Below are 12,857 nucleotides of genomic sequence, written 5' to 3'. Positions count from 1 at the left end.
TTGTTACCACTTTAAATGTTTGTGAAAAAAAAAAACAGGGACATTATTGATCAGTGATAGTAACTAAAATAGCCAATGCTCATTGTTAACATGCGTTTCTGAATGTAGGCAACATGTACATGTAAAAAAATATTATCTATCAATATAAATTAGCTACAAAAAGAATTGCTGAACCAAACGAAATATGCTTAATCTTAAAACTTTCTAAAATCTCTTAAGAAACATGTATTAAACATATTAACAGCTTAATTATTAATTCATAATAATTACTTTAATTATTCAATCATTTCTAGAGTTATGAAAACTGAATAAACACACATAAATTTTGCATCAGTATTAAAAAAAAAACGAGTTGTTAAAACGAGTGACAAATATATAAACATCAATAAATAATTATTAATGTTCTTATTAATCTTCAAAACATATTTGTGTGGCAACTTTTGCGTGATATTTATCTTAAAAATTATGTTATCGTAACTATAATAAAAACTGTAACAACCTAAAGTAAAAATATTCTGCACGTGTTATCTTTTCTATTATTCATGAGAAATTTTCAACAAAATTAGGATAAATTGAAATTTGACATATATTTTAAGGTAATATAACTTCATAGAATAAAGTGACAGTAAAACTACAAAATTCCCCCTTAAAATACATTTGGCAAGACTGATAAATCAAATTACTTACTCAAAAAACTTATTTTATATGAATTCTGCTTCAAAATAATTAATTTTATAAAAGATCTACACTTTAAATATAAAATTTTGAAATTTACTTGAATTAAACAAGTTAGAGCACCATTAAATATACGATGACAATGCAAAGATAGCAAAGATCAACATCAAAACAAGTAACTTGTAAGCTACAGTGGCAAGTTTCCCACGATAAAAACTGAAAATAGTTATCGATTTTTTCCAGTTTTTTTACTTATAAATTATATCTTAAGAAAAGATAAACTCGAAAAACCGATAGAGCAGGTTTATATTGCGTACGATTTGAAAGTAACGCGTCACAATTGACTTTCAAAACATTTGCTTGGAAATCTGATTGACGCTTTATCTAATCTCAATTTTTATTTTGTATTTATTTCTTAACTTTTTACTAAAGGTATCTTTATTAACAGAAATAAACCGATAATGGCAAATCGAAACTTGGCGTAGCGCAGTGTTAGTTTCACTTTTTGTATATTTTTATCTGGCGAATCGAAAACTTTTTGCAAACAATTATAAAACTCATTAAAGAGATCTTTTCTCTTAAAATGTAACGTTTGAAAATTATTTATCAATTTTTTTAATTTAACTCTAATTAAAACACTTTTAAATCAGTCGCTTATTAGTTTCCAAAAAATAATAATTCGAAAATATAACTGCAATTTAAATCTTAGGGCAGATAAAATATTACAATTTATTTATTGTTGTAGTTGTTATTTTACGTCGCACTAGAGCTGCACAATGGGCTATTGGCGACGGTCTGGGAAACATCCCGGAGGATGATCCGAAGACATGCCATCACAATTTTGATCCTCTGCGGAGGGGATGGCACCCCCGCTTCGGTAGCCCGACGACCTGCGCGCGAAATCGAGCACTTTACGGTAGCACAGTTTAACGAGGACCAATACCGCACACCTTCGGTCCCTACGCAGACTGATCCAAGTGGTCCCCCACCCGCACACTGACCGTAGCCAGTGATGCTTTATTTAAGGAAGTCCTAAAAAGAACTGACTGCAAGGCTCGGTCAGAGAACAAGTGGGTGACCACCTTGGACACCGAGACCGGTGAATTTTCGATGGGACCGAGGGAGAGCGGTATCGGCTCTCATTAAAGTGCTTGACTTCAGCTTAAAGTGCTTGACTTCAAGCAACTACCAAAACGGGGGAGCCATCGTCGCCTTCGTAGAGAAAATTGCAATGACATGTCTTCGGATCCTCCTCAGGGATGTTTCCCAGACCATCACCAATAGCTCTTGCGCTTCTCTAGCGACGTAAATAAAGTATTACTACTTATTAAATAACTTACTTATTATACAGTTGAACCTGTTTTTGCGGAATGTCTTTTTTTATGCTGTTTTTTATTTGTGCTGTCCCTTCTCGTGAGCTTTTTATTGGTGCAATTCTATTTTATTTTAGCTTTTTTTTGTGATGAGGATTTCAAGCAAATTTGCATTAGATTTCCAAACATTGTTGGCGTTTTCTCTTATCTTGATAACGTTTGCTGTTTGGAAATAAAAATTTGTTTCATTAAAACGAAATAAACTTTTCCTATTATTACGAGCAATAAAAAATTTTCATATAATAATATTCAGTTGTCTTATCTTTTTCTGGAGAGTAATTTTAAAGTTTAAAATATGAAATGCAATTAAGTTTTTAAAAGATACTGATCTCTACCAGCTAAATATTAAATTAAGATATATTTACCTCGCAGATATACTACTTATTCATGGCATTCTAAAAACATGCACAGTTTAAAACTTGTAACTTTTAGATATGACATTAAAAGAAGTACAAAATGTGGCTTTATTGTCAATTTGTAACAGAAATTTAATTTTCTTCAAAAAATTTAATTTTATGATGGAAATATTTTTTTTTCATTCTTAAATAAAAGCAATACCTTCAATTCACGCAAACAAGAAAACAAGAGATATGTTACTTCATCAAATTTTCTTAAAATGAAAATTCATTTATTTTATTTTTCTTTCCTCTTTTTCTTCAGCACGACAGCCCCTTACAGGCCTTGGCTGCCTCAACCACGCGTAGCCTCCTATCCATGGCGACTTTTTTCCGATAGTTAATCTTTTTTACTTTGAGATTTTTAGTAGTGTCATCCAACCATCTAGTTGGAGGTCTTCCTCTGGCCCGAGATCCAGAAGGATTTTTAGAAGTGGCGATTCGAACTGCGTTGTTTTCTGGACCTCTCCAGATATGGCCAAGCCATCTTAATCTACTGATTATTTTTCTTTAGGAAGTATAATTGTTTAAAGCAAGGGTGGTCAACACTGAGCAACTCGTGCACCACTTTTAGTATAAAAAATCTTGAGCATGGCAATTATTAATATAAATTTTATGTCAAGTCAATAAGTGCTACCGTGTTAATGTTGTTCATTGAATTATTACACGTACAGTAACTTTTTTCTAGATCAAATTAAGCTACAAGTTAGAAAATATGACAGATGTTATCTTTAAAATCTTGAAAAATTGAATTGTTTCTAGTGAAATTTAAACAATGGCTAACATTTAATCAATCACAATTTTTTGCTCATCATTTTTATACATTTGAATGAGCAGGAAAATAATATACAGAAAATTACATTTAATTAATTTTTTTTTTAAATGAGACAATTTTTCAATTGCAAATAATAAGGAGAAAATTTACAAGGATACAAATGTTAATGTGATTTCTGTATTGTTTTAATTTCAGCTAATTCTTTTATATTAAAAATTTTTGTAAAAAATTATTATTTTTCAATTAAAATTGAGTTGGTGTGCCACACAAAATGCCACCTCTGGTTTAAAGTAACTCTATTTTTTATATGTCAAATATAGCACACACGAATTTGAATTATTTGGTGTTAAAAGTCATGTTTCTCTATTTAGATATTACCTTAAATTTTACATTACATTATGGGAAAGTACAAATTTTATTTTAAACTACGCTTGATGAAATCTTGAAATTTAAAGAATAGGAATACTGTATATATTGGATAGAAAAGTATTTTCGTAAAAATTTTAAGAAATATATGCAGAGAAGTTTTTTTGTTGAGGTTATAAATTTTTTTTTAAACTCAAAATTTCAGGAGAGGGATAACATGGGCCCTTGGCCTTATTTCATCACTGAGTAGAAACAAATATAGCCCGTGTTAAAAAAAAATAGTGTAGAGCTTTATTCTGTAATTCACTTCAAACACACTTCAAAGAACCTTTATTTCTTTTTTAACTTTTATTTATTCAAAGAGCCTTTATTTCTTTTTTAAATTTTATGTATTCAACGAACCTTTATTTAACTTTTATGTATTTTTCCTAATAATGAATTTTTCATATTAATCAGCGATGATTGAATCAGCTTAAGTAAAAACATTAAAAAAGAAATAAGTTCCGGTTGCTCCGGAAGCTTATGCGGACCATTACGTCTACAAGAGAAAATAAAGGTCTGGTTTCTTAGGACAAGCGCCTTATCTGGGCGTCAGCGGGACGTCAACGTCGCGCTGANGGAGTAGCGAGGTTTGGATTTTGTTTTACTATCGGACGGTGGTATAGAATAGACTTCGGGGAATAGTGACGTCACCGTCCGTGTTCGAAGTCTGCGAGGTTTGGGGTCCTGGCCTTAAGCTTCGCCTACAGATAAGGTGAATATTTAGTAGCAGCGACATCTATGGTCATAAACTGCTCCGAGATCCTGGAGATCAGGTGAGTAGAAATAAGCGACCAATAACGTAAACAACTTTTACCGGCTGGCTACCGCAATTATGTTTGTTTAAAAATTCTTTATTGAGATAAACTAAATTAAAACAGACTATCTCAATTATACTGAGGAAGACTTTTATTAACCCCATTTGTGTAAAGGAAGGCTTTACTGAATTGTTTTGTCTTTTTTCATTACTTAATTTCCTATTTAAATTTCGAAGATATATTTGTACAGGGGTATGAGATGTAATAAAACTCTTATATGCACTCAATTATATAAACCTGCCTATCAAAAAACCCTACCAATATAAAGTAAATTGCCCTCATAGTAATGGGAAAAAAATATAGAAAATGCTTTAAAAAGATTATTTCCATGCAGATCTTATTCATTTATTATCTTCTTTATACGGAAAATAAATGTGGCTAGAAATGATAAAAACTATTTTTTCTTCGTGCTGACAGTAAACAGAATATGTTTCCTGAATGATTCATATTATTAATAAACTATTCATGCAGTGTGTGTTAAATGCTTCCTGACAGAAAGAAATATTATTAAACACAATATCATTTTATGTGATAGTAACAATTTATGTTCGGACACTAGCAGCAAATAATGTGTGTCATAGATATAATGATGTTTTAACACGAAAATAATTTCATACAAAGAAATTTAATGTTTGTAGTTTATGTGCTTATAAGATTCCAAGAGTAGTTAATGAGTAGTTGATAGCGTATGTGATATAATTTTTTGAAGCAAACAAGAGTGACAGATAGTTAATACTCTTTATATTAGCTAGAAGTTGGGAGTTTATTTCTTGCAGTATACATGTAATCAGACTTTGTCATAAAATTGTTCACATTTTTCTGCTCTTAGTTGAGAAACCTTGTTCATGCAGTATGGGGGAAAAAAGCTTCCCTCAGAAAAGTAAACTTATTGAACATAGTGTTATTCATCCTGTAAGAAAATCTTATTCTTGTAGTATATGTAATATGAGTTTTTCAGAAAGAGGAACACTTACTAAACACAGCCGTGTTCATACTGGTGAGAAACCATTTTTTTGTAGTGTATGTAATAAGAGATTCTCACAAAGAAGTAAACTTACTGAACACAGTCGTGTTCATACTGGTGAGAAACCTTTTTCTTGTAGTATATGTAGTATCAGTTTTTCACAAAAAGGCAATCTGATAAGTCATCGCCGTGTTCATACTGGAGAAAAACCTTATTCTTGTAGCATATGTAATAAAAGTTTTTCAGAAAGAAGTTCACTGACTAAACACAGTCTTCTTCATACTGGGGAGAAACCTTATTCTTGTAGTATATGTAATAAAAGTTTCCCACGAAAAGATAGACTAACTGAACACAGTCGAGTTCATACTAGGGAGAAACTTTTTTCTTGTTGTATATGTAACAAGAATTTTAGAGTAAGAGCTGAGCTGACTAAACACAGTCTTGTTCATACCGATGAGAAACATTATTCTTGTAGTGTATGTAATAAAAGTTTTTCTCGAAAATACCATCTGATAAGTCACTGCCGTGTTCATACTGGTGAAAAACCTTATTCTTGTAGTGTATGTAATAAGAGTTTTTCTGAAAGAGGTAAACTGGCTAAACACAGTCTTCTTCATACTGGAGAAAAACCGTATTCTTGTAGTATATGTAATAAGAGTTTTTCAGTAAAAAGTACACTGACTAAACACAGTCGTGTTCATACTGGTGAGAAACTTTTTTCTTGTAGTATATGTAATAACAGATTTTCACAAAAATCTCATCTGATAAGACACCGCCGTATTCATACTGGTGAAAAACCTTATTCTTGTAGTATATGTAATAAGAGTTTTTCAGTAAGAAGTACACTGACTAAACACAGCCGTGTTCATACTGGTGAGAAACCTTATTCTTGTAGTATATGTAATAAGAGTTTTTCAGTAAGAAGTACACTGACTAAACACAGTCGTGTTCATACTGGTGAGAAACCTTATTCTTGTGTTATGTAATAAGAGTTTTTCAGACGGAGATAATGTATCGAAGCACATTCGTGTTCATACTGACGAGAAATATTATATTTGTGGTATATGTAATAAGAGTTTTTCACAAAAAAAATCATCTGACTAAAGACATTTTTTCTCACACTCTGTTTAGAAGCTATATTCTTGTATTTGTAAAAAATTTTTTTTACTTAAAGACTATCCAGGTAATCACAGTTGTATTCATATCCTATGAAAAACTTCTCAAAAAGCTGACCTTGCTCTTTCTGTTTGTATTCACTTTGGTGAGGAAACCTTTTTGTTGTAGCATAGGAGTTTATCTCAAAAATGTCCTCTTACTAAACACAATCTTTTTCAGAAAAGTGATACACCATATTTAAATGAATTTCAAATACTGTGGATTACCCTATTTGCATTAAAGATAAAGGTTTTTCATTGAAGTGTCATCTGACTAAACACTGCCTACTGGAATAAAGGATTTTATTTTCAAATAGTTTTTAGTGTAATCTTTCAGTTTTCGTAATTTTTCCTTTCTTTTGATTTTTTATAAGTAGTGGTTATAAAATAAACCTCAGTATAGAAATGTTAAGAATTTTAATTAAAATACAGCGTTACAAACGCATGGAATTTGTAACTTTGTATGCTGAATAGCATTACTTTATCACCAGCAGAGCTGGAGGCCAGACTAACCAGTGGCTTGAGGCCCTCAGTGATAAAGGGCTCCCTTGAAATGGATTTTTTGAAATTCAATTTGAATTAAATTCATTTTGATTTGCACGCGGAACAATTGAAGGCAATACCATAGCAAGCTCAGACTTGTTCAAACAAGAAGCAAAGAATTAAATGTTGTTGACATTATTGAGACATTTTAAATTAAAAAGAAGTTATTTAGTGTCTCAACTGAAGTGCCGCATAATGCATGCGCCTTGATTTGCTGGAAACGTTGATGTTTGAGATGGGAGAAAAATTTGACGAATTTGAGAGCAGAGCCAAATCACTTTTGCCTGAAAGTGATTTGGCTCTGCACTCTGATTTGGTTCTGCACAATGATTTGGCTGTGCACAATGATCACTTTTGCCTGAAAGTAAATTGGCTCTGCAGATTTTTCAAGTGTCGCCTCGTGAATTTGACGAAGATGAAGAAGTCCTATCAACAGAGATGCTCAAGAGGTGGTATTAACTGCTAGAGATAATTTTCGTATAAACGGATTCATCGTAATTATTGACATGCTCAAAACAGAAATTAACAAATGAGACAAAGTTTATTTGGAGGTTTCTCAGAAATTTTCTTTTTTGTCGGATTTTGGACTAGCGGAAAATAAATACTGAGAAGCAATTTCTAATTTAGTTTACTTTTAGTTTGACGATTTGGAAGATTTTTATTCTGAACTAAAACAGTTTCAGAGTTACATGAAATAAAAATTCCCATCAAAAACTCAGTTCATGCATTCTGAACTTCACAAAACTTTGTTTCAAGACAATCTTGGATCTGTTTTTCCAAATGTTGAAACCGCTCTTTGCATTTTTGTAACTTTTATGATAACAAATTGTTCTGTAGAGTGCTCATTTTCAGAAATGAAACAAGACAAGAGGGAGCAAAGAAGCGTCATGTTTCAAAAACGATTAGACATGCTAAGTTTGTTGTTTATCGAATCAGACGTTCTCCGTGAAATTAATTTTTATAAAATTATAGATGAGTTTATTCATCGCAAGAGCAGAAAAAAAGATACAGATACCAATTTTATAGAAAAGATTTTTAATACCAATTTTATAGTAGCGTTGATTTTGTAAAGTGTTAATAAATTTCAAATTCTTTCAAAATTTTATAATTATTTTTTAGTTCTAATGTAACAAAATAAAGTAAAATTTAATCTATTATTATTTTAAATATGCTTTCTTAAATGAAAAGATATATAAATACTTTTATGTTTGAATAAATGTGGCTGGGTGGGACAGTTGGTTTGTCGTCGGCCTTCTGAGCCCAAGTCTGCGGGTTCGATCCCCGTCCCAGGCACCGGATTTTCGGGACTCAGAAAATCCTCAGTGACCATGTCGTATGATTATGCGGCATGTAGAAGATCCCTGGAGTGCCCTATTGGCTCATGGCATTTCCGGCAAAATTAAAATTTCTAGTGAACTTAAGCATCCAAATAAGAGTCTCGGTGCTGCCATCTAGTGTGGCAGAAACTAGACGTCCAAATTAACAAGGCCAACGGTATCTCACCCATTGTGGTGGTCCTGAAGGAGTGGATACCACTTCTGGATAATGCACTAGGTCTGCTCATGTGTGCGCACTTGTGCAGCTCATCGGAAGTAAAAAATTAAAAAAAATCTTAGAATAAATAAAAAAATATGCGAGGAAAAAATTTTTATCTAAGGGCCCCAAAAATTTGAATGGCCTAGGGCCCTGCGATCACGTAATCTGGCACTAATCACCTGTTATATATAACAGCACTTACCCACCAGTTATACTTGACAAAATCATAAATTGTTATTTATTCTCTCAGCATTAGAGTGCCAAGTTAAAGGTAATATTTGTTTTTTTTTATTGCAATTTTTAATCAAAATAGCATGCAGCATATTTTAATCCTTTCTAGCACACATTTTATAATTAAAATTTTTTATTTCTTTTAAATGCAAAATATTTTTTGTTATGATTTGAGGAAAGGTTTACATTGTTTTTAAATAAATTAGATTACATTATAGTTGAGAAAGGTAAGCTGCTTCTTAGACTATCTGTAAATTTACAGTAAAATTCATGTTTAATACAATTCAATATGAAAGCATATTGTGCGTTATAAAATAATCACACTATCACTTATATACAAAACTCACTTTCTGTTGTTGATTTTCACGAAAATGAAATTAAAGTGAAGTAACATATAACGGTTTAATTACAAATTAAGCGTTAAATTTATTATTAATACAGAACTTTAAATTGTTTTACATTAAGCAAATGTATAGAATATTTTTGATGGATTGTTATAAATAAAATAATGTAAAATAAAATTTTAAACACTACATTTTTAAAAGGAGTGGAAACAAAAAGCGAAATAATTTCGTTAATTATAATAACAAATGTCGTATTTAATAAGAAATCTTTTATAAATTCATGGAAAACTGGCACAGGTTTCTCAACATTCTAAGAGATAAAAAAAAAAGTTGTTTGTTATTTTTATTGATTATTAATTTCATTAACTGAATTGAGCCTTTGTATGTTTTTGTATTCTCCATAAAAATTGGTTAAAGTTCGATAATTTTTATTTATTATTATTATTTTTATTTTTTTGCGTGAATAGTAACTTGACACCCACAGTGAAAATATTTTTAGCAAAAATTTAAAAAGCTTATTCAAAAACATTGCATAACACCCGAAAAGTTTGAATAAAAAATTAGGTTATATTTTATAGAATTAAAATAAAAAACAAAATATCTTGTGGGTCAGGAAATTTTTTTAAAAATGAAATACCAGAAACGTCAAAAATATTTTAATTTTGCTCTGAAATCGAAGAATTAAAGATCGAAGATTAGCCTTGAAAAACTTTCAAAGAGTTAATCGAAAAATTTTGATTTCCACCCGATTCATTGCAAAAAGTTTTAAATTTCGTTGTTATATAAATGTATTTATTTTCGTGAACTTACTTTTAATTTTATTTAAGAAAAATATTTTTTTTTATTTGTATTGATCTTCTTTATTACATTTAAAGAGGTTCAGAGGGCCTCAGAGGTTCTTAACCTAGCGTTGTATCCTTATCATTGATTCCGCTATCAGAAAATTAATGGAATAAGTTCAGATACATTATAATATTTAAATTGTTACTGGTTTTAGCTTTCAAACAATAAAATGTTTCGTTCAAGCAGAATTCAATTCTGGAAATAACGAAATTATTGAGAAGGTTCCTTGAAGCAGTATCATTCTTATCTTCTTATGATAAAATGTGGGAAAAATTTGTATTAATAATAATTTCTGTAAAAAGAATGTTAACCATTTCACTGCTTATTATTATTTTTTAAATAAAATTGATCCGAAAATTGCGTATTTTTTATTGATTTCAAATCAGATGATGTTTCTAAAAACAGCAAGACTTTGGAATCTTTTTACAATTTTCCCTTTTTAGTACTTGCTTCTATTAAGGGCATTTGGTTAATTATAATCTATAATCTGATAACCTATTATGTTACGAAAATGTATGAGGATGATATATAAGGTACTGAACGAAGAAAAAATTCTGGTAGAATTAACTTTCTGCATATTAAACACATTTCTGGTAATAAAAATCAAATATACGGTATTTAAATCATTCATATGGCAAAGGCTTCCGCTCATATGGTAAACGGTTTACCAGATATTCTGGTTTTCAAAATTATAGTTCTTATTACCACACATTTCGAAAAATTACAAAACAGAAAGATATATTCAACCGAATAAAGGGTTTTTATGCCATGCACTAAGGTATCATTTTAAAATTATCACATTTACCAAATTTTAGACATATTATAAGACGAAATTTTACTCTTAATTTTACCAAAAGCACTTCGGTAAAAATTACCGTGCTTTTTGGTGTTCCCATAGAGGCTCATTAAGAAAATAACAGAAATTTACCAATTTACAACCAGTTATTTTTATAGGTTTTTATATTCTTAACGTTTCTGAAGTGTTGACATGCAATTTTAGCTGATGAATTATTTTAAGCAAGCATATCTTAATTATTTTAGTCCAAGATCTTTATTAGTGTTTAACAAAAATATTTAAATCTATAAATATCTTTTTTTACTGTAATAGTTTTCAGAAAAGGTTTTTTTCAGCATATATTGCTCAAAAGTTCATACAAATGAAGAAAAAAAATTATAATTTGCTTTCTTGAAACTATTTTTTATTCTTAATCAATTGATTATCATTTCATTATCAATTGATTATCAATTATCATTTCGCATGATTCTATTATTAACAATAGAATCATGCGAAATGATAATTCAGAAATCGATAGTGTACAGCCACCTAAAGTACGGCCATCATTGATTCCCCTTTACTTGAATCAATGATAGTTTGTCGATCTTTTACGATTCTCGAAATGGATAAGTATGTGCAATTTGGTTTAGAAAGCAAAACGTAAAAAACTTATTCCTGAAAAATTAAACTTTGGAATATTTGCTACCATTTTATTTAGTTGTTGTAGCAATCGTGTGTCTTTCTAAATGAACTAATCCCTTTTTCACTCATTTTTCAAATGTAAGACTGAACTGTAACAAAAACAACTTCCAAAGAAAACTTGAATGATAATTTAACTGATGTCTTAATTTATTTCTAACAAATTATTAAAATTGTGGTAAATAAGTGCGAAATTTTTGGTTACTGCCAGCATTTATTCAGACCTAAAAAGATGATTTAAGGTAACATTCTGCCCGTATTTAGATTTTTTTTTTTTTACAGAAATAAATGTGGAGCAGCGCCATTTGTAACTTTTAATAACTGCGCAAGCGCACAAAGAATCAGAAAGAAAAATGTAACCATCAACGAGAGAACATCTTCTCATCGTTATAACTAAAAATAAAGTTGCTTATGTTTTATCGAATCGTAATCAATTAACATTTATCGAATTCACAACAAAATGATATGTAAACTTCCCGATAAAATATAAGATTAAATAATTTCTGGTACTTAATAACAGGTTAAAAAAAAATTTGAACTTTGTAGCCAAAAAAAAATTAAAAACATGTATTAAGTACAGATATAGACAACAATTGAGATTTCAAGTTTTTTTATTTTTTTTAAAATTAAAACCCTCAGTGTCTAACCGTAACTTTACTCAGTGTTCCTGTTTCGAAAACTGAAACGATAGTAAGTTCAATTCTTTGCTTTATTTGCACTTACTACACATTTTTGCTTCAGTCTACCTACATAATACAAAGTATACACTATCCTCGTTTTGGACGGGGGGGGGAAAAACTCATTATGCATGTAAGTATATTTAATTTATGGGATCAAAGTATTATCAGAACAATTATTTTTTTTAAAAATCAAATTAAAATAAACATGTTTTCAGTTGCTCTACGAGCATATTTTAATAAAAATCAATTAATTTTCGAAATTTAATAATATGGCTAAGATTTTTTTTAAAATTTACAAAAATTTTTTTGTTTTTAATGCTGTAAATATCTGCAATATTTTTCGCAAAATTTTTCTGCAACAAAACAATATTTTTTCTGCATTGTGGTTCCTGCAGTAAATCAGTGCATTCATATACTTATATATCAGTTTTAATAATTTCCGTGGTTCTCTTTATCTAAAATTGAAAAGTAAAAAAAAGTATATCGAATGATAATTTTCAAAACGCTTATTCAAGGCACAATTATATTTTAAGTTGATTGCGAAAAAGTTTCATTTTCAACAACAACAACAAAAAATCCCTAGGGATTCAAATAACATGTAAACATAAAAAAGCATGCACGTGAAAAAACTTTTGTTTTTGCTGGAA

The 12,857-nt window shown here is 29.9% G+C and overlaps 2 protein-coding genes across 2 annotated transcripts in view; one reads left to right on the top strand and one right to left on the bottom strand.

Moving 5' to 3' along the window:
• The window catches only part of LOC107453556 (dipeptidyl peptidase 3), a 40,644-nt gene extending 39,449 nt beyond the window's left edge, over positions 1-1,195 (bottom strand). Inside the window, exon 1 of the mRNA XM_043052011.2 lies at positions 688-1,195. The gene's annotated coding sequence lies outside the window, so the exon portion shown is untranslated. The remainder of the gene's footprint in view (positions 1-687) is intronic.
• A 3,181-nt stretch (positions 1,196-4,376) lies between these two features.
• On the top strand, positions 4,377-6,873 carry LOC107453557 (zinc finger protein 271). Its single transcript, XM_016070426.3, has one exon. The coding sequence runs from the start codon at positions 5,294-5,296 to the stop codon at positions 6,389-6,391; it is 1,098 nt and encodes a 365-aa protein (XP_015925912.2). The 5' UTR covers positions 4,377-5,293; the 3' UTR covers positions 6,392-6,873.
• The last annotated feature ends 5,984 nt before the right edge of the window (positions 6,874-12,857 follow it).

The sequence above is a fragment of the Parasteatoda tepidariorum genome, chromosome 10 (genome assembly GCF_043381705.1).
Source record: "Parasteatoda tepidariorum isolate YZ-2023 chromosome 10, CAS_Ptep_4.0, whole genome shotgun sequence".
In the NCBI taxonomy this organism is placed as follows: Eukaryota; Metazoa; Arthropoda; class Arachnida; order Araneae; family Theridiidae; genus Parasteatoda; species Parasteatoda tepidariorum.
Note: the sequence above shows the minus strand (reverse complement) of the source record. Positions and strands in the feature narration are given on the sequence as shown.

Bases quoted from the DNA above. Each gene is read 5' to 3' on its own strand.
- LOC107453557 (XM_016070426.3), top strand. From the start codon at position 5,294: ATGGGGGAAAAAAGCTTCCCTCAGAAAAGTAAACTTATTGAACATAGT.